The following is a 22,028-nucleotide window of genomic DNA, read 5'->3' as shown; positions in this document are numbered from 1 at the left end:
GTGAATAAACCAATCGGTTGATTAGGCGGAAAATAAATATTCTTCAATTCCTAACGAAAATAAAAGCACATTGATTCATCCATCTTAATCAAACGCTGTGTGTATTTATAAACAGTTCACCTAACAATACTGTTATTCCACATCCCAGAGAACAAATAATGAGTGGACTTGTAGGTTTAGATCGAAGACCATTTTGAGTCAGTCTTACATCCTCCTAAGCATTGAAGTAACACACTGACTGACCCCTGTCCACCTAAACATTTCCCATTTTTCACTGTCATAGGGCCGAGCAGTCAACACATTCTCTATGCTAATTTCTGACTGACGACTGGTGGTCAAGTTCCTGCATCCGTCTAGATCCGACAACAGGGTCGCCCACATACATTACTGTATATAGAGTGGCTACCCCGGATGCCCCCGGATCTCTAAGGCCCATTTGAGCGATCACTTTCCGGCTAAACTCCCCCAACAAAACGCGAGCCAATCAATTCGGCTTGCATTACATCAGCTGTGAGATTTCGCACTTTACGCAAAATAATATAAATCATGTGTCGATGTCGGATTTCGTGTCCAAGTGCCCATTAAAGTGAAGCATTTCTACATAAATAAATTGCCATGCACACGTCTAGAAAAACCGAAAAACAAAGCCTGTCTATGTAAGCCGGAAAAAATCGAATAGGAATGCAAATGGCAATAGATTTATTTTATTTTTCGCTTCCAGTCTTACAACAACCACTCATCACCGCAGCGGTCAGTAGATTGAAAAACAAAACAGAAAATGCTCTAACAACGCCTAGTTACGGATATTCCTATACCACATACATATACGACTATTGCGCGGGTATATGCGGCGGCACCTAATATAGCGAAACAAATTTAATTTAAATTACAGGCGTGGTCGCAATTGTGCATTTGCCCGTTTGCCCGTTTGCCAGCAGTTGTGGCTGTATAGTTCATAAAATATGCAATAATACGGCAAGAGAGCCCCGACACAAAGTTTAGAGGTCGCCGTGGACTTTCTAATTTATTTATGCGTCGCTCCGGTCGTGTTCTCCATGTAATTTCTGTTCCTAGGCCAGGTTTTCCATCTCATGATGCGTTCGCCGTCCAGATAACAGATTGCGTCTATAAAGTAGCCGCTGACTTGGCATTGATAGAGCAGCCCCACCCCCAGAATCCCCAGTTACACCCAATTTCAACAATTGCAGTTGCAGACCTCTAGGTTTCTGTTGTTTCCCCCAATTCCGCGGATGGTCCATGGTCAGGGGGCTTGAATGCGAAAGGGGACCACCACGACCGGCGGCGAACACGCCCAAACGAGTCGCACAGCTGTGCAGAAACGATATCAGCCCTGACTTGGCCGCCAGCCATCGTTATGGCCACCGATCCGATCCGATCCGTTCCGTCCCGGAGTTGCAGTTGCATTAGCCACTCAGAGCTCCGCGGCGGGGCAAGTCTTAATTCAATTTGCCTATTGCCGGTCAGACGGAGAACGAAAAACATAGACGCGGCTGCCGGGGGACACAACTACCTATTACTTCTCATAAAACTTTTAATTAAATGGAAGCACAAGAGCTGAAACTTGAAATAAAGAACACTTTGCAATCAAAGGAAACATTTATAAATGTAGGGGTGCCAGTTAGCTTTAAGATAATATTAATTTAAGTTAAACTTAGTTTCAAAGCTAAATTAGTGTATTTTAAGGAGAAACTCCCCTTAACTGCCACGGATAAAAAAATTTGTTTTCTTAATTTGTACAATGAATTCCCTATAAGAAAAATAAACCGCCCAACAATTGTCGAGCAATAAAACCTTACATTAATTAGTTAAATGGAGTAATAAATATCGCCCTGCGCCATGGAATTTAGTTGGAAAAAGAATAGAATAAAATATAGCGCATTATTTTATAAGCAATAAATGTTAAGCCAATGTTAAACATGCAAATCGATTAATGGCAGGCAAACATTGGCATAAATTACCGCCCACGCCCAATATAAAGGCAAGTATGTACATATGGTAAGTGGTAACTTTAAAACGAAAAGATCATAAAAACCTACTACTTCCCCTAACTAACTGAAGCGAATCTGAAGCAAAGCCAACCACGTGCAGATCACACTCGTATATCAATCTAATCTGCAGACCCGATCTCAACACATCGCAACCAGCCCACAAAACAAAACTTTATTTATCTTTTAATATACACGGGCTTTTCTTTTTGTGCCTTTTGATTAAATTGTAACAAGTGCCAGCCCACATGGCTTTTTGTCTGGGTAAAAATTTTGAACAAATTTATTGCTAATATTTCATGTTATATGTCATGTTGCATAAATACAAAAGCCACAGAGCCACATTTGATACAGGCCCCTTGGCCACCTTAACCCCTTAATGCCCGCCATTCCCCACCTTTTGTTAATTGCAAACTTTTGCTTTTAATAGTCCAAAAAGGAGAGGGAAGTACTGATTTTCCGGAGAGCACTGAGAACATTTTCGATTGTGCAGGAGAGCGTTCACCAATGGAGTCCACACCCATACACGCGCGCACACACACACACACACAGGCGAGCGACTGGCGCTAACGGTAATCGGCGGCGCAGTCGACGTCGGCGTCTGCGCATGCGCAAAGCCCGACTTTTGGCTTACTAACAAAGCCGTTATGGGCAGTAGCCGCTTGGGCGGGTGCCCACACCAAAGAAACCACAGCACTGCGGACCGCACACCACCGAACCACCAACCACCAAGGCACCGCAGCACCACTGTACGTATACGTACGTGGCAGCAGCACCACCATAAATGTGGCTCAATTGTAGCAAAGGCCGCCAGTCGCCAGTCTTTTGTCTTTAGCTTTGAGCGTGACTCGTTTCTGGTGGCTCTTATAGCCGCTTTTTTCCTCTTTTTTTCTATTTCTTATTTTGCACGAGATTCCCGACGCCGACTGAGGCTGCGCTGCAGCTGCGACGCCACCACACCCTTGACTGGATTGCAAAAAAGTGGAAAAAACTTAGAGGCAAAAAGGAAAAACGCGAGAGGAGGACTGGTTTTCATGGCGAAGCTAAGAATACTCTATCGCGAATCTGCATATGCCGAGATATTGTTAGTGGAAGAGATAAAATTCCTGGAGCTCAAGTAATGCAGTTTATCTGAGGACGATATGTATAGATACTTTTTAAAGATGCTACTGAAACTGCCCATTTAATTAGTAGTATGGCTTACTACTACTTTATTTTATGAATACCTTAACCCCACTAGAACTCCGTGTGGAAAGCTCATCCACAAGTTTCCTTACCCACTGGAGTATTAGGAGCCAAGATCGCCTTGGTCCACTCGCGTGGTTGGTCTTGTGTTTTCCTCAGCTGCCGCTGCTTTGCTGTTGCTGCTCTGGCATTTGTTGCGGCGTCAATTTGCTTTTAGCCATTTCGCGCCGCAACCGCAGAGGCTGCACCACCCAGCACCGCCTTGAAGCACCACCACCCCCTGAACTGCTCCCTCACTCCCTCCGCAATAGCCCCCTTCCCGGGCAGCTGCTCCTTTTGTAATTGTGCCTTTGCTATTTTGATCAGCCTCGGACTCCGGCTGAGCCTTGTTTTTTCTGCCTTTTCTTTCGCGGAGGGGTCTGTGCGCCATTCCACAGCGGTCCGGTTCGGACTTCTTTCTGTCCCAGAGTACAGTGAAGCTTAGCTAGTTCCGATTTTACCAAAAATATAGCGTTTTAATTGTTAAAAGCACCACTTAGTAATATCCAATTGAAATGTCCGACATCACAACTCAAGAAACAAGCCTTGGTGTGTTCTTACTAATATCGGCAAGTGCCTTGGCTTGTGCTTCAGACAACCCTCGCTTTTCGCTCAGTGTGTTCGGTTTCTGGGCTGATTCGAGTTTCGGATCCAGCCCCAGATGGCAGCTGCAGCGGGGCGTTAATGTGGCTCGGCTATTTTATTTATTCATGGCAAAGCGTCTAAGCTAGTAAATTGTATTGCTGGACGCGAAAACCCGGGCTTGGCTTCCATCGGACATCGGACATCAGACGGTGGACAGTAGACGGCATTTGGTGTGTGTGTTATGCGGTGTGGTGTGTGGTGGTGTGCCTGTGTGTGGAGTGCACAGATGCATCGAGCGGGCTGGGACAGCTTTTGCTTTTCTTTGGACCACAACAACGACGACATCAGATTGTCATTCTTGTTTTTGCTTGCTTCTTTTTTAATTGAAAGTCGCCAGGCGTAGTTGATTATACCCTCTAGAGAGTTGAGGGTAGTCTCGTTTATGTAATAGGTACAAAAACCATGTTTGCGGATTTTTCAGCACTTTTTGTCAGCATCAAATTGATGTCATTCGACATGCTGTCAATTAAATATGGGTTTCAATTGAAATAACACTACAGCTTGCTATTTTGTTATTTAAAATATTTTTGTACAGAATTTGTAAGCACACGTCTTCTTTCCCACGAGAATAAAATCATTTTTTCATAATTTCCTGAAATCGTTAGTAAACCCCTTTTTTCATGCTCTCTTATAAGCCCCAATCAGCAATCCATAAAGGCAATCCATGAAACCCCAGCTCCCAGGGTATATCCACTTCCAGCCATTTATGCCTTCATGTCTTCCCAACAATTTTTTGCTCTATTTAACCGTGGCCATTAATTGTTGCTCCAATATTTTGTGTGGAAATTGGTTTGGCTCTGTGGGGCAGCTGGCTTCAGCTGGATTCACTTTTTAATGACTGCGTGGTCAGCTCCAGCTCCAGCTCCAGCTCTAGTTTTAGATCCAGCCTCAGCCACAACTCCAGCTTCAACTCCAGCTCCAGCTCCAGATATCCTCCGACCACCACCCCCCTAAAGTCCGATGCCTGTTGTTACACAATTGCGGATATGAATGAGTAATCCGTGGGCTTTGGCCTGATATATGTCCGTTATACATATTCGGATTGGCTGACACGAAGAGTGAAGGACTGCATGGCAGTGGAGAGGGGGAAGGGAGTGATCATACAATGGCTGCACACGTGTCGTATACGTAACGCAAATTTGTTTGACGATTCTTATCGACCACGTGTTTGGCGATCGCCGCCCGAAAGTCCAACGCTGCGTTTATCTGTTTGTTTATTTATATGTTTATGTGCTTGTTTGTTTGTTGGCTGCTGTTTGCTGTTTGCTAGCTGGTTATGTAATTGCTCCAGCGAGCCTCTGTCGACTCATTAGGGCAACTTAATTTCGTGCAAATTTTTAACAGCTTCATGCTGAGCAGAGTGCCTCGGACTCGGGCTGAGATACAGACCATGTCAGGCCAATCACCCACGCGTCCGTCGACGGATGATTCATGGTGTCACGGTGTCAGTTGCTCCTACTCCATCCATCTCAACCAGCAGGCTGCCATTCAAAGTTCCCGCTCACCTGAAGAAAAATCTTTGGTACATGCAGGCCCAAAAAACGCAGGCCGAAGTACAAATAATGTCGTTGGGAGGAAATGCAGCTTTACTAAGCCAAATGTAATAGAAATTCCGTCGGAGGATTTATCACGTATTAAACCATGCTTTGGAATAAAAATGTCCTTTGCTCTCACCATTTTTAAGTACATTTTCTTTCTCTGTACGAGTATGCTCGTTTCAGAATTCGGTAGTCGTTAAGCCCTGGCCCACTGAGCATCAGCAGCCAAAGGCAAGCTCAGCCCCAAGTCGAGCGATCTTTCGGCTTCAGTTTTCAGCTCTGTAGGTGATCGTAAAACCGCTCCACACAGATCTTGCACGCCCATAAAAAGCGACTACAAAAGATCGGTTGGCGTTTAAAACTGCCGACGGCATTTTAAATAGCCATGTGGTGCCAAGTAATATCTTTTGGCTATGCGTGTTTTTCTTCGCCTTGGGCTGCGTTGGTTTTAGGGCTTTGTTAATAGCAATTGTAACTGAGATGGCTAAGTAGCCGCAGGCCAGAATAGCTGAAAAAAGTGGGTGACTCCATAAATCGAAAGTAAGTGACATAACCGAAATGATTGAAAGGAGAAGGAAAGCGGAGTGGGAGTTCGAGTTGGAGATTGTTAATTGACTTGATCTGCAGGTGATTTCCAAGTAATGCGAGGGAGGTGGGTTCCGAAAGCTAATCACGGGTAATTTTAACATGAGTAGTAAAAATAAAATAAATTATTAAAACAATTACATTTTCTTTACTATACATACTTAAAAAATAGGTCGTTCGTAACATGGTTCGTAGACTCACTAAGAGAGAAAACAATATTTCATTTAACATTAGCCATTAAAGCTAAAATAAAACTCTACAAAAGTCCTATCCTTTTAATAGCATTTCAATAAAAACAGCTAGGCATCCACACTAAAGATCCAACGTCTGAGATATGCACTCAAACAAGGTATTAATTCTGCTACAGCCAATTCCAGCATATTGAAATATAAAGTGATTAAATAATTAGTAAGAATTTGCCAATTGCGCGACAATTATTGCACATATATTAAATGCACAGGCGCACCGAAGACGGCCGATAAGAAGTCAGGAAGGCGGCAAGTACTATATAGATATGTATATATAGACAACATTAGATCAGACGATGTCGCGCTACAGATAAAACAGCATCAGCAACAAGGTGGTTCAAGCAAAACCAGTGCACTTAACAAAAATCGCACAAAAAATAAAGTGGCGAGCGCAAAAATATCGCCTCAACAAAACGAAAAGTGACAATTTAATTGCGTCAAACGCAGCGTTCGATTGGCGGCGATAGCCGGAGGGAAAGAGAGGGGACCAGATCGCCGACAGAGAGGGATGCATCTGTATCTATATAGACAGATATGTGGATGTATCGGCGGTGTCTGGCGACACTTTGCTCAAGACCCCGGCGATCTCGAGCTCGTTTAATTGAGAGGAGCTCATAAAAAGCGCTTATGACTTGTTTATAAGCAGCCGATCGAAACGGATCGGATCGGATCGGATTGGATTGAAATCAGTTGCTCTATTCAATTCGAACTGAGTTGGGAGCATTTTTGGGCCGGTATTGGGGGAGATGTCGTCTGGCCACCGCATATGGCTTGTAAATTATAATGAGATGCCAGTTACTTTTCGATATACTCGTACGTAACCTTCCGCGCTCTGACAGGCCGAGCGATATAAACCTACTTGCTGAGAGGCATTCCTAGGCCTTATAGGCATTATATATAATGCACTCGATGTGTGCTACCTCACATTTTGATTGCAGGTATTTTCGAGTCAACTTTATGACTCTTCGATTGACTGAAACTTATTTTGGACTCCATCGGTGTAGTGAGCTGATTTCGGAACATAGTACATAAAATTAATTCCAAACAATGATTTTTATGTTTAGGCAAAACATGAAAATGACAGAAGCAAGATATAGCATAAGTAAGATATACCTTATTATTTCTTAAGATCCCATTAAAATTAGATTTATTGTTAATTGTTAGTCATTAGCCCCCCTTAAGCTATTTAACCTTTCAAAACACTTTGGTCTAATTATTGCTAACTTTTCAACACTCCAGCAATGTTCAACACCCACTAGTCTGTCTTATGCGCGAAGAAAACCCATTCATCTGGCATACATACTTGTACAATTGATTTACATTTCAATAAAAACTTTATATATTTGCAGATACGAAGTTTTTTAAGTCGATATTAATTATATTAGGATATTGGCAATAAATATTGCCTAATCGAAGGAGCGAACTCTTTAATTTCAACATAATGTCTAAGAGCTTTTCAGGGTATTTACGTGACCGGCTTTGAAAGTCGGTGATTCTCAGCTCCTCCCCCCATTTTCCACCCGCAAGGGTGTAAGAATCGCTTGCACGTTTTCATCAGATGCCTTTGCACGCTGGCCGCGATTTTTCCCTTGTCCGCTGGTGGAGTTCACTCGGTTTTGGTGTGCTTTTATTGATTTATTTGCCGGGGCGACACAAGTTGGCATCATTAAGTGCCAGCACACACCGTTCTCTATTAGCCGACAAATTCTTGGCCTTCCCTGTCTCTTGGACTCTCGGCTGGCAGATAATTCTTGTTCACAATCTAAATGGCCGTCTTGACACACCTTAGAATTTGTGTGTTACAATTTGAAGTTGTCGACAATGGCGGCAGTGGCTTGTTGGCCCGAAGCTGGCCAACTGCATCGGCGGATTGTGAAAGTAACCTATGGACACCAGTGCCGGAGGGTGGGGTGGCTGGCATCCCAGTGCCCAGTGAGCAGTGTTCAGCTGCCAACTAGAAACTGGCAACAATCAACTGGCGCATGTGCCACACGGCGTATGCTTAATTACGAACAAGGGAAAACAAAGAGTCGGGCCAAGTTAAGATTTTGAGCCTGCCCAGGCTCTGTGAAGATTAGTCGCAGTGGGTCGCACATTTCGTTTCGCAATCGATTGCAACATGCAACACGGCAACAGCAACAGCAACAACAGCAACTACAGCACCGACAGCAACAAGAGCAACAACATCAACGCGAAACGAATGTGGCTAGCACTGCTGCTCTAAATCAACGATATATAAAACTAGTTTAGGTGGGTCCAATGGATATTCTTTTACTGCTATTTTGTTGCAACTGTTGCGCCGACTTCAGCTGAAGCTTGCCTCAGTTTTTTGCTGATTTTTCCAGCGTTTTTTGCAGCACATTTTTTTTGGTGCATTCTAATGGCCGCCCAATATGACTAAGCACACTCATCGCGCACTCCTGCGTCCAACGTGTATGCAAATCAAAACCAGTTTAAGCCGCGGCAACAACAACATCAACAGCCAGCTAACTTTATATATAGCAAAAATATGGGTCGAGATCTGCAAAATGCAGCTGATCGAATTTTTGCATTAGGCGCAGCAGCAGCCGCAGCAGCAACAACTGCCATCCGGCCAGCTTGGAGCAACTGAATCGCAAGTCTGGGGCTGCTGCCTGATTATCTCTCAAGGAAGGCATGCCAGACTTTGGAGGAGGGGAGTTCCGGGGGGCTTCCGCGGCAGGAGGGGCTGCACATAGCCTGCAAACTGCAACTGCAACTGCAGCCGGCACCGGGTGAATATCGAATGCTATCTATATCTTGCGAAGCAGGGCCATATAGCCAACATTTCGCTATTAGCCGCCAAAAGAAATACTAAACACTTTTACACACGGGGAAAAGGGGAGCAAAGTCATATTGCAAATCATATTCAATTCCATATTATTATAAATCTATCAGGCGGATTCCTGAAAGGCCATTTAAGAATTTCATGCGTGCTTTTAAGATGTACTTCTTAAGAACTAAACTAAATAGTTTAGTTGGTATGCTTAGCTTAATATGTGCACCAAAGTTGTGGTTCTTATTCAAAGAAAGTTCTTTAGAAGTACATCAAACTATTTCCTCAGTGCATTCGCAGACGTATCTATATCTGAGTCTGGTCCAGGCAAACGCAAGAAACGTAACGTATAATCTAGGAGGCACAGCAAAAAATGCGGCGGCTGTGCAAAATCAAGAGTGTGTCTAAGCCACGGTAAGGCATCGGGCCACCAGAGCCACCAGGCACATTGCCTTGCCAGTGGACTGGGCAGCCAGGCAGCCGGGCAGCTGCTCCGACTTCTGATGAAATGTATTGTGAGCCACCATCGCACCACCGTGGCACCACCACCGCCGTTGCAGTTGCACGTAAGTGGCGTTACTTTCGGGGCGGCAGCCTTAGCGGCCCAATATTCCAACTAAAAGAGAACTAAAGCATCAAGCCACTGAAGGAAACCTAATTCGATCATAAGCCAAGTCTATCAGGACAGGAAGTAAAAACACATTAGTACGTTGAAGAAGAATGAGATAGTCTGGAGTTTTTCAAAATTCCTAAGTTCCCTTTTCCAAACTAATAATAATAGTTAATAAGTGATCCTAAATTGCCTATAAAGACCCAAATATATATATTTGACTAAATAAAAAAGAATTCATTTAACAAACAAGTTGCTTATAGTCAAAAAACTAAATCAGCTTAAGTAATAGTCCAGTTTTAAAATAGACTTTCATTACATTTATGTTCAACAATCAATTTCCAATATCATCTACAAAAAGTACAAATTAATGGCCAATTATGGATTTATTTTTTTGCTGTGCAAATAGTGCCAGTCAAACTAAAACTAAAGACTGAAAAATGCGATGCGATGCTCGCCGGACCCGCAGGCCACTCAACCACAACTGCAAAAAAAATCTACATTTGTCCAAAATATCACAAAATGCCAGCTTGGCGGTTGAAGGGGGAGCGGGTGGATGGAGTGAGGGGATGAGGTTGCAACCAGGAGAGGCTGCAACTGCGATGCTGTGTGTTGCATAAAAGCAACGTTCCAAATTGCTAACTGAGCGATCCAGTTTAAATTGCAATTGCTCCTTAATGGGCTCTAAAACGTGCCAGTGTCGGTGTGCCTGTCATTGTGTGTGTGTTGGCGAGTGCATCTGTGTGCGTTGCACTGCATCGCTTGTTTTTTTTTTCGGCGCTTTACAGCTCGGTAATCCGAGCCGAAATGGCTGTCGTGTGGCATGCGAGGCGTATGCGCAACGAATCAACTCGGGCAACGCGCATACGCACAGTGGCACCGGCGGCAATGGAGCAGGGTGGAGAAGCAATCTGTATAGAAAGGGAAATGAGAGTTTAATCACAAAAGTTGTTATGAGCTAATAATGCTTAGTGCCACATGTCAGCAATTTGACAACTTCTAGCATCCAATTTAGTTCAGAAAGAACTTAACAGCATTCATAGAGTTCATCTGCGCTGCACAGGGGAACCCAAAGATCTTTAGTTCTCAAAAGTATCTTTAAAACACGCAAATGGCTTGTGAACATTTCCAAATTTGTAACTTGTTTAGAATGATACATTAAAATATAAACTAATGTGCTGATGTATTTTTAATTTAGTTTTATATTTTCATTGATAAATCATTTGATGCTCATTTGAGCATTTTATGATAATTTCCAAATTCCTTAGAATGTATGAGCACAATTGTTTAGATGTAATTTAGGTCTTACATCAAATCTCCTCCAATCAAATCCCCCTCTCGTTACTCATCCAAGCGATAAACGATGTAGAATTCCTGAGTGCAAGCGGAACATTGCCTTTCCCAGATCAAATGGAAGTGAAAATTCCGAGTGCATGTAGCACGCCCCCGCCATTACGCCGCCCCCGCATTTTCCGCAGATGTGGCAGCCCTCGGCTAACTGTACACACATTTGTCGCATCGCAGCGGCGGCAACAACGAGTTAGAGCATAACAGCATATTTTACAATTACGAAACAATTCGGCCCACAACTAAATACAGAAACCCCAGGCACTCGCGGCTCTTCAGCCAAGCAGACTGAACAATGGACGAAATAGAAAAACTGTGAAAAATAGAAAAATCTGAAATCTGAAATCCGAAATCCCAAACCCGAAGCCAAGCTCAACGAGATCAGCAGACGAATAGGCGTAGACGGCAGACCTAGAACCATGTCTCCAAAATGCGGCCTACTGGGGCGGCATGCCAGCAGCACTCACACACTCGCAAGCTCGATTGTGGCCAGAACGAAACCAGATCAAAAGCCCATGGCAATAATTATGAAAACACTCCGAGTCGCGACGTCGTCATCGTCATCGATGTAATTTTCCTGTTCGTGCCTTAATAATCTGCGCAAACGGCGGCCGCATATTGAAATTCCCCACAGTAATAATAACAATAATCGCGCGGCAGCAACATCTATTAAAATATCGATGGAGTGACTGACTGACTGACTGACTGACTCTGTGACTCCCTGACTGACTTTGCCGGCTCTGACTTTTGTTTTTCTGTACTTTTTTCCATTTTCTTGGTTTTTTGGCTGGCTGGTGAAGCGATCAAAAGTCGCTAAAAGCAAACGCACACTGACGGCGTTATTATTGATTTAAACATCAAGATAAATTACACCGGCTCCCCCAAACCGAACCACCCGCGCTTGAAAATCTCCCTCGAGTGGAAATCTTTAGGAACCCTAGCTGAAGATCAGACTGTAACTGAAGATCGCTCACTGGAAGAAAATACTAGAAAAATAAATCTCATAAAAAAACTTAAACATGCAAAAATAAGTTGCTCAATCCTGTTTTCATAAAAACAAATTTACAACAAATTAACTTTCAATGTTACCAAAATACCATACTATGCATTGTAGTACGATATTTTCGTAACATTAAAAGTTAACCAAAGAAGATACCGATACAAAAATATATGCGCTGTTAATGAATTAAATATTCTTTTAGAATGCCCACCATTTTTTCTTAAGTGCATTTTTGAGGCACCATATTGGATGGCTTTTTGGCCACTAACGAAGTTTCCTTTTGCCTGCGCTGTTGTTGTTGCTGTTTCGCTATTGTTGTAATTGTGGGTAATTGTTGTTGCCGTTGTAGTGACTGCCGTTGTTGCTGTTGCTGTTGCTGTATTGGGCGCTACAAATTTCCAAACCCACTAGGCACATTTGAACTGGCGCACGATCGCAGAAAACTGAAAAAAAAAACCGAAAATCCAATGAACGGAGCAGCAATTGTAACATCAACATGAGATGTGCCCTGGCTCCAAAAAGGAGCAACGTGCCCGAAGATGCAGAGAGAGAGATGGCCACAGTCGAGTAGAAAGAGATGGGCTAGGAGGCATAGGGAGTTAGCTTGTGCCCGGGTCTTTTGCTACTTTGACTTGTCGCTCGTTCCAAAACGTCGAATGCGTCTAATTTCTTGGCTTGCTTTTGGCTCTTTTGTGCCTATGTTTTTCGGGTTTATTTCTGTCTTTTGGCCAGGCGAGCGGGACAGGGCAGGGCAGTGGAGGGGCGCGGAGGGGAGTGGAGCTCGCGGTGGATGTCGTGTCTCGGTCTCCGAAAGTCTGGCTCCAAAGCCTTGCGATCCATTCGCCAACGTCTGCTCGGCGGCTGCCGCGTTTGTCGTTTAAATCGTACCACCACAGGCGACATAAAAATAATGAAGTGTGCGGGTGTGGTCGACTTGCTTTTGGCCAGGTCTGGTCTTCAGTCTCCAGTCCACACTCCACTGACTTCGGTCTTCGGTCTCCGGTCTCCGGTCTATGGTCTTGGCTCTTTGCTCCGAGCCGGGTCCTCAGCCTGAGCATGGATCTTGGCCCGATTCGGGGACTGACTGGCCGATCGGGGCGACTGTCGACTGTCGAACGCTGCGACGTTTGCAGATTGCCGAGTCGTGTTTGGCCCGGCGGTGCGGTGTCGGCGGCCCATAACCAAATCAACATTTTGCGGGAGTAAAGGTATCTGGGCGGGCTCCCTTTTTGGGCTGACTATACGGGGCGAAATGGCAGCCTTAGTTGGCCGAAATGAGGCTGAAGAGGAGTATTTTGAATATGGTTTACAAGCGGCTGGGCATTGTTAAAATAAAAAGTGGGATTAATTGAGATGATTTATAAGAAAGGTAGTTAAGATGGTACCCTACACAACAATGGGAGAGAAACGGAATGAAAAACTTCATTTTACGATTTTAGCAAACATCAATAAACTAACTTTTTATCGCAGATTTAAATTGTGCAGTTTTTTAATTGTTTATCAATTAAAACGTAAACTAAAAAACTCATTTTTATGGTATTAATTATTAATAAATAAAGTATACTATTTGCCACCCACCCAATTAGTTCAGCTGCAAATGTTTGTTGGGTAACTCGCCGAACACACGCCCAAGCAACTGCAAAAATATAACGGTATCCAAGGTTGTGCTACGCTTAAAATGTAATTGTTCGACTCAAAGAGCCAGAGCAACAACATCAGCCATCAGCCAACAGCAAAACAACAAACCCAGAAACAACAGCAATGCGATCAAGTTTGCCGCCGTCGCCTTTTGCCGTCTAATCAAATACCAGACCAAGACCCAGCGAAAAGCACCAGCGACCGAGACTCTGAGCTACCCACCCATGGAAGATATAATACCTAGCTGTATTCCATAACCGGGAGATGCATGTGCAGTGAAAACAGCACTCATCACATAGTGCATCTACCAGATTATGTGGTTCCTGCGCAGGAATTGTTTATGTAGAAGATATTAGTAGAAGAGGAATACTTTATAATAAACAAATTTGCATTTCGTACCTATGATTATTGCGTATGATTTGTTAATGGATTACAACATCATCATAATAACAAATCATAATGGATCATAACATGACGTATTAACTTAAACTTTCCAGATTTACTGATTTTACAAAATATACCTAGCAACTTACTCAATCTTTGTTTTAAATACAATGTAAGCCCAATCCCTCACTCCCGTTTACAGACTCCTATCAGGTGATGATTTTTCTCCGTGTCGATCCGTGGCATGCCTGCCTGGGCATGGGCATGGGCAGAGAGACACCAACACATGGTCGGATCCGAAATTCAAATCCCAGCTCAACGTCATCGAAGCGCCGCACTCTGGAGGACTCCGCGATGCAACGCAGCGGGTTTTCGGGGCTGGGGCGAAATTTTCACTTGAATATTCGACACACTTTGAGCCCGGGCACACACAGCTGGAAGTCGGCAAAGGTTTGCAGGATTTGCAGACTCAGACTCAGACGCAGATTCAGATTCAGATTCAGGGAGGGGCGCCACAGCGCGCTTGGCTGTCTCAGCGATTCTTGGGGCTATGCATCATCATCATCATCGGCCGGGCTGGCGTCGAAGTTGGAGCTGCAACATGGCAACATGTTGCAATCTGCCAGCTCTGCATGCATAAAATATTATGCAACATTATGCCGCAGACACAGGCCAGACGACACTCTTGGTTTTATTTATACTTTTTCGGGTTGTGGCCACCCCTCTACCCAAATGTTGTGGCTTATTAGTGCCGGGATGTTGACAGCGTTTAGATCTAATTGAATCGCCCGGATCGCCGATTTCTGGGGCGTCCATAGAACATTTGGCTTGGCCCGCTCCCATTTGGCCCATAACCCATAAATCTAACACACCGGCACGAGAGATTTATAGAGTTCAGATTGCGAAATGCGCAGAAGCACAACGGAGCACAGCGCAGCAAAGAGCTCGGAAAATCTTGAAAAATTAAAATGACTAGTGCCGGGGCACGATCAAGACCGGGCTGCCGTCTTGATAGCAGACAATGGCAACTCCGGAGGAGATGGAAAGCCCAAAAGCGAAACCTCAGCGGTAGTCAGCATTGGGGCGTCTGCAGTTCAACGTTCAAGTGGCACAGTACGCCCTAGAAAAATGAATTGATTCGATTGTTTTTCGCCGCAACTCGGGCTCCTCTACTTTATCTGCCAGTGCCGAGCGGAAAAATCTGAAAATGGAGAATAAAAAAATAAAAATCAGATGCAGAGGCAGGCCAGGGGCAGGGGCAGGGGCAGGGAGCGCGCCCCGAAAAATACTGATGATACAATCGCGTTTTTGACTTTGAAAAGTCAGCTTCGAGTCAGCCGGGCTATTGTTCAATGGCCCAACTGCAGCAGCAGCAGCAACATTCAGCAGCAGCAGCAGCAGCGGCCGACACTGATTGTTATGGTTTATGAGATGAAAATGCACTCGAAACAATATTCTGGGGCCAATGCAATTTGCGATTTTTAATCAACTCCTCTCGTCAGCACTCAGCAGCAGAAGAAAACATCGTATTTGGCCCCTGATTGCAGCTTCCACTTCGAGAATCGTGGCTCCTTCATCTGGCTTTTGATCTTCTCCCCGTCCCCGAGATCGTTCCCGTGGCTCCTCGCCCGCATCCACTCGACCATCATCTGCAGACCAGTCTCGGTGCCCTCCAGTTCGCCGCCCACTTTGCGGCCACAGTGCGTATGCGCGATGTAGCCACACACCTTCAGCTCTGCGGCTTTGTGGGCCACAACTGAAAGCAGGGCCTCGTCGGAATCTTCGGGCACACTCATTTCATACGCTAGAAGGTAGATCTGCGGCTCAGATCGGGGCACCAGTTCCAGCGACATATTTGGGATTCGAAATTAGAGTGTAGAGCATATGGCTGTTGGAAATAACTGATCCAGATTTCCTGAGTTACTGATCGTATTTTCAAGCATTTTGAGTGGAATATATTTTATTCCAGTTTTATTTTTAGTTTTATTTTTAAGCTTTAAAATGCTATATATTTACTTATTTTTGTAAAAAGAATTTTTATGATCAATAAAAACTTAAAAAAAAATAATAATATATATCTAATATAATAATATATAGTAATCATGCTTTGCGTAAGTCATCAGTCTTAAACAATTTAAGGAAAAAACAAACCTAGACGCCAGCACAAGCCAAAACTAAAACACTAAGTTAGTTATTTGCACATATTGCAGCAACACTAAAAAAGAGATGACATGTAAGGTTGCCGATGATAGGATGTTCAGTGAGGATATTCAGCTGAGGACCGAGTTTAGGTTGTACAATATAATGCCGGGGAACCAATTTCGGAGTCGAATTCTCCATTATTGCCACTCAAAGCATATAACCGGATATATGATACTCACCCACGACGGTCGTCGAGCATTTGGAGTTATGGATGGCAAGCGGAAAGATTTAAACCGGATGAAGCACTGCCTCCTGAGTTTCTTCATTCCAGAACCATTTTCCCAACGAGTCAGTTTCTCGGCCTACGAGATATGCGTCAATCCGAGCAAAGAGGACTTTAATATTAAGTATAGCGTGCCTAAAGACGCCACATTCCTGGGAGATCTGCAGGAGGACTGCTTCCTGAGGTCCAAGGATGAAAAAAAGGAACCGCCAGAGGAAACCGAGGAATCTAGAGCCGTGCTCGCTGAATATGCCGACTTCTATAACGCAGAATATTTCGACAATTGTGCTTCGACGGTGGATACCGAAAGCTATGGCTATGTAAGCTCACTGGCCGATTCTGTTTCGTCGCAGTGATTTCTCGCAGTGTAGATGCAACTCGTGCTGGCCATTGTTCAACACTATTTGCGGCACTCAATCTCTTAATTAAATATGCGACTAACTGGCAGCTTGGAGGCACTCGAAGAGTGGCCCAGACATAGCCGTTTAGTGTCGAAATTGTGCAAGTTTTGATTTTCCTTTTGTTGTTATGGAAGCCAGGTTTTGTTTTTGTTATTTTTTTTTTGGTTTGGTTTTCTTGTTCGCTGGATAATCACAGGCCCAGCGAACAGACGGCAGAAATTAAATCAGCCAAGGTTATCGCATTAATAAGCCCCCTGGTTTGGATTTTACAGTTTTCTGAGCCAGTCAATTATTAAATTTGCAATTTCCGTAGCTGAACTTTTGGGGTCAGTAGACTGATTTAAATCAAAACCGTAATTGAGCATTGCCCGCGAGCAAGAACAAATCGCACCAAAAACCAAATACCAACCTCCGGGCAGGAAAATTGACAAATGCTTGATCGCTACCTCTTGGATTTCTTGTTTCACGTGCATATGTATTTCTTTTATAGCGGATGTGGGAAGGCTGCGAATCCGATTCAGAAAATGTACAGAAAAAAAATCGAAAACTCCCAGCTAAGTGGCTTTCCATGACATTTTACTGACACTCTTGCCGTTGAACTGGAAGACCTGTTTTCGTTTTCCCTCTTAGCGCAACTTAACACATTTGACGAAGATGTCTATGCCAGCAAATGACGTGTCATCAATGGAGCCCGCACTCCCACATAAAGATGCACAGCGTCCTCAACTCGATCTCGGATCTCGAATCTCGTATCTCGAACCCCTGCCACAAATCCGCGGCACTTGAAGCTTGAAGAGATCTGTTGGTGCTGTTGTATTAATAAGCCTGACATTTGAGCAGAGCATCCACTCGAAGCCATCGAGTTTCGGTTTTGCGTGTAGGCGTCTGAAAATAATAATTAAAAAATCGTTTCTAATGCGGAAATCTCGCGTTTTCGGGCTGGGGGTGAGCTTAATGCCGAAGATGTTAGACAAATATATCAGATTTCTGTTTCTTTTTTTGTCGCGCTCTTTGCTTTGGTTAATCTTCAGCGGACGGTTGAGGGGGGTCGGCAAATGGTGACATGGGTACAGATGGATCGTTGGGAAAGCAATTGAACAGTGGATCGTCAGAGGTGAGTCGTCGAATCGTATGGGACCCCGAGATGTCATAAGTGTAAATACAAATTTCAGCTTCCAAAATGATTCAAATTTTTAAGCTACTGAGAAAAATGTTCAAATACGTCCAACAAGCAAGATTCACTGCATCTTGACAATAAATTGGTTTTGAAAATAATCTATAAAATTCATAAATTACACGGTAATTAAAAGCACATAAAGTATTTATTGGTTAACCAAAGGTGGTTTGTAGAAGGTGTTTCATTACAATAGATCTATAGAATCGAACACTTAACTGCCAGTTAATCGTCAACAATTAAACAAGTTATTACGACGAGAGATGGACGAATCGACAGCGGATATTAAGGCCAATAGGTTGGTCATTGGGCTGGGCTGTGGCCAAAAGCATTAGGCCAAGTGTCCCGGCCCGCCCAAGAATTCAAAGGCCTGGCCCCCAAATAATTAAATATGTAAGAGGCAAGCGCCCAAGTTAATAACAGCTGCTACCACAGAAGCCTTTTGCCGGCCAAACGCTGAAAATTTAATAATCGCCTGCGAGTACAAAGCGGCCAGTTGCATTCGGAGGCTCAGAAACACAGATACGTACACAGACACAATCGCAGGCCCATGCCCAGGTCGAGATACAATATACAATATACTAAAATATGTACTGGTGCAATATACTCGAAGGCAGGCTCTGCGAGAAGGTCAGACCTCGCACGTTTCATGGCTCATAGCGCTCCTATCGTATAATTAGAAACGAACGACGACAACACGACGACAAACAACGACCGCAGTTCGCCCCTGTATCCGTATCTATGACTCCGAATGTATCTGTATCTGGGAAGCAGGGGAAGGTCTCTGGATACGCAGCAAGCGATTCTCAAATGAGCCAATTGTAGAGTGCCCGACGACGTCAGTGTGTGTATGCCCACCGTTTCTATGTACATAAAGAGTGCCACAGTTCTGCAGAAACAGATAGCTCGTGTTGAATAAGAAGAATAGAATAATACGTGATAGGAGTGGGTCGCCACAGAAAAGTTGATCTATTTATGGAATCAAAAAAAATAATAATATATGACGTAAAATAGTTCTCAGATGTCTAGGGGGATACTTTAAATTTCGTCTTTACAATTTCTGATATGTAAGGGATGTCGAAGGAAATTCCATGCATTCGAGATCTATTAAAACTTAGTATTTTAGTACTGTCCTGACCTGTTTAAAAAATATTTCAAAATATTTAAAGCCGAATTAAGGCGCTAAAACAATGTCTAACCAAAACTGCATTAGGAGATTCTCTTAAACTTTCCATTAAAGTTAAAAGTGCTGGGTGCCGTAAAGATAGCCATGTTCGTTACGGCTCGTCTCTTTGCCGCCATTCCACATTCCTGGCAGATAGCCACCCAACTGAATCTTTTCTGCTGGGGCACACTCTTCGCTTTTACAACCCAGTGGTGCACAGTGGAACCGCCATGGTGGCCAGCAGCGCATATAGAGGAAGTCGGTTTCATGCACGGAAAAATAATACTATCAATTTCATTTACCACTTGGTAGTAGGGGGTAGTGTGTTTAAAATGGGTTTTACTTACTGAAATTCGGTGCAGCTGCGTGCAAGGAACTTTTTATTACATTGTTACATGAAAGTATTATGTAATACTTTACATTTTCCTTTCATTGAATATTGATATATTAATATAATCGCTGTCACTATTTCGGTAACACATTGATGATGATTATTGGCAATCATTTTAAAACAAAGAAAAGCTGTATCTTTTAAATGACTTTTAGAACACCATTAGTTTCAATTACGATTTCATCGTTGATTCGCATTTTTTAATTCAATGAAACTACGTTATAAAAGTGATGGAAACAGCAATACTTTTGCCCATGTGTACGACTCCGATGTGCCATGCGATGGTCGTCGGCCGGTCGACCGGCCATGCAAAGTCTCTCGGAAACAGTGGATGGGATCGGATCGTATCGGATCGGATCGGATCGGACGGGGGGCAGTACGTGATGTGGCGAGTGCGGGTATAGTGTGTATGGCATATGGGGGATCGGATCGGGGCACTACGAGCGCTCTGATACGTCGACAGCATTGCCGGGGAGCGCTTCGTTATATGCTCACTTTCGATGTGTTTCATTTTTTCTTTCGTTTTCATTCGCTGTGCGATTTGGAAACGTTTAAACAAAAACTCGCCAGCGGCGGCAGCAAAAACAACAACAACACCAGCGGTCCATAGGCGGGCGGGTCTTCCACACACACAGATACACCGCACACACGCATACACCGGCACACCTGCACGCCTGAAACAAGCAAACGAAAAATAAATGTTTACGATCGCTCCATGTTGTTGTTTTTCTCCAGTTGCGGCCAATTATGTGCAGCAGCTGCCGTTAAAGGGTTAAGGGGGCGAAGAGGGGAGAGCGGTGGGGCGCTGGGGTGTTAAAGCTCTCCTAAACACTCTTAAAAATTGTTGCTTTTGGTTGGAGCATATAGCAGCTATAGTTTCGCGTTTATTATTTTACCTCTTTATTTATTTTTTCGTTTTTTGTCGCAGCTCGCATAAATTTATCAAACTGTTTATTCGGCTTAACTGTTGTTGTCTCGTTTAGTTAAAAGGTATAAGCCATAAACTAAACGTTTATTCAGTCATTTAACAGCGGCACTTTGCATGTGTATTTGCGTATGGATAATTATTTTATATGAACATTTTAATTATCTCCATGGCATCGTGCCTGACTTATGGGAATCGACCGGCCTTATGCTAATTTTCTTTATGTATATGGCTTCCAATCGGAGAAATCTATGTTGGTATTTATGTACCTGGCCAGGTGAAGTTAATCAGGAAATTCTTCACTCCATAGAACATGATTTGTGTTGACAAGGTTCCGAACGTGGCGATCATCGGTGGGGAATAGAGCTTCGATGGGAGAAAAACGCAGTAATTAAATACTACATAACTCAAGGGGTGATCGGATTGAGGTATTTATTCAAGGTGTGGTGCACTCGTTTTCACATACAACATATCTTAAATTCAATCGTGCCAATAACATGAAATACTACCCGAGAACTTACTTATTTCAGATTCTAAGTCATTAATAAATACGATATCTTTCTAACATGCTCTTTCAATCTAATTTTTCTACAATCAAGCCCAATCAAAGCCCAAAGTTCCGGCATTTCGCCGTCAATCTCCTTCGCATTCCACCACCCAATTGCAATCACTCCACAAAGGATGCCCCAATCATGCAACTGAATTCCATCGCTGACCCACATTCCTCCGACCCGCTAATTAATAAAAGATAATCTTCAATTGAACTCATTTGCGGCACACCGGCCATCATAACAATCCTGTGAGCCACAGAGGCCCAAAATACAAGCCAGCCGACTTCATATTATCAAACCATCAATCAGGCGAAGACAACAAGGCGCTTCCTTGCCCAGAAAAGCAAAATGAGAGAAGGAAAATGCTGTGCGGGCATCGTGGAAAGCGGGAGCGGGTGGAAAAAGAAAAGGCCATTAAGGAAAAATAGAAAAATAGTTGTGAACTCATTGACTCAAATAAATAACCAACGACCATGGCACGCGGCCGACGCTGAGACCGATGCGGAGGAGAGTGGGTATCTCGGCCTTCGCAGCTTCCTCTTGGCGGGATGAAGATGATGGCAGATCATCAGCTAGAATAACAAGAGGAGAACAGCTACAATAACAGCTCAAGACGCTGCGGAACCTGGAGATTTGCAAATATCTGAGCCATAAAGCTGCCAAGTGTTGGCCTGGCCGATCATCAGCATGATGGCAGTGGAGAAATGGACAGTGCGGACTGCGGACCGCGGACCGCGGACCGCGTACTGCGGACAAACGACCTGATGTGCATGGGGTGCGCTGTACCTGTAACGGTAAAATTTCTACAAGGGAATGTGCTTTCATTTTGAAGTGTTGTATGTCCATGCTCTTGGACTTGGACTTGCGCCAAAAAATCAAAGCAGCCAAGCTACTGTTAGACAGCCACAGCGGCAGCAGCAACATCAGCAACATCAGCAACTTGCAACAGCAACTGCAACTAGCAACGGCAGCTGGCA

The 22,028-nt window shown here is 43.9% G+C and overlaps 2 protein-coding genes across 2 annotated transcripts; one reads left to right on the top strand and one right to left on the bottom strand.

Moving 5' to 3' along the window:
- Window positions 1-15,481: 15,481 nt before the first annotated feature.
- On the bottom strand, window positions 15,482-16,440 carry LOC6549242. The gene is made up of 2 exons (XM_001974313.3): window positions 16,401-16,440; window positions 15,482-15,920 (listed from the first exon to the last, which is right to left on the bottom strand). Exon 2 carries the CDS (start codon window positions 15,870-15,872, stop codon window positions 15,525-15,527), a length of 348 nt encoding a protein of 115 aa, XP_001974349.1. The 5' UTR covers window positions 15,873-15,920; window positions 16,401-16,440; the 3' UTR covers window positions 15,482-15,524.
- On the top strand, window positions 16,246-16,800 carry LOC6549243. The gene has a single exon (XM_001974314.3). The coding sequence runs from the start codon at window positions 16,246-16,248 to the stop codon at window positions 16,798-16,800; it is 555 nt and encodes a 184-aa protein (XP_001974350.1).
- The last annotated feature ends 5,228 nt before the right edge of the window (window positions 16,801-22,028 follow it).

This window comes from Drosophila erecta, unplaced genomic scaffold (genome assembly GCF_003286155.1).
Source record: "Drosophila erecta strain 14021-0224.00,06,07 unplaced genomic scaffold, DereRS2 tig00000092-arrow-pilon, whole genome shotgun sequence".
NCBI lineage: Eukaryota > Metazoa > Arthropoda > Insecta > Diptera > Drosophilidae > Drosophila > Drosophila erecta.
The sequence above is the reverse complement of the archived record's forward strand: the minus strand, read 5'-3'. Positions and strand labels throughout refer to the sequence as shown.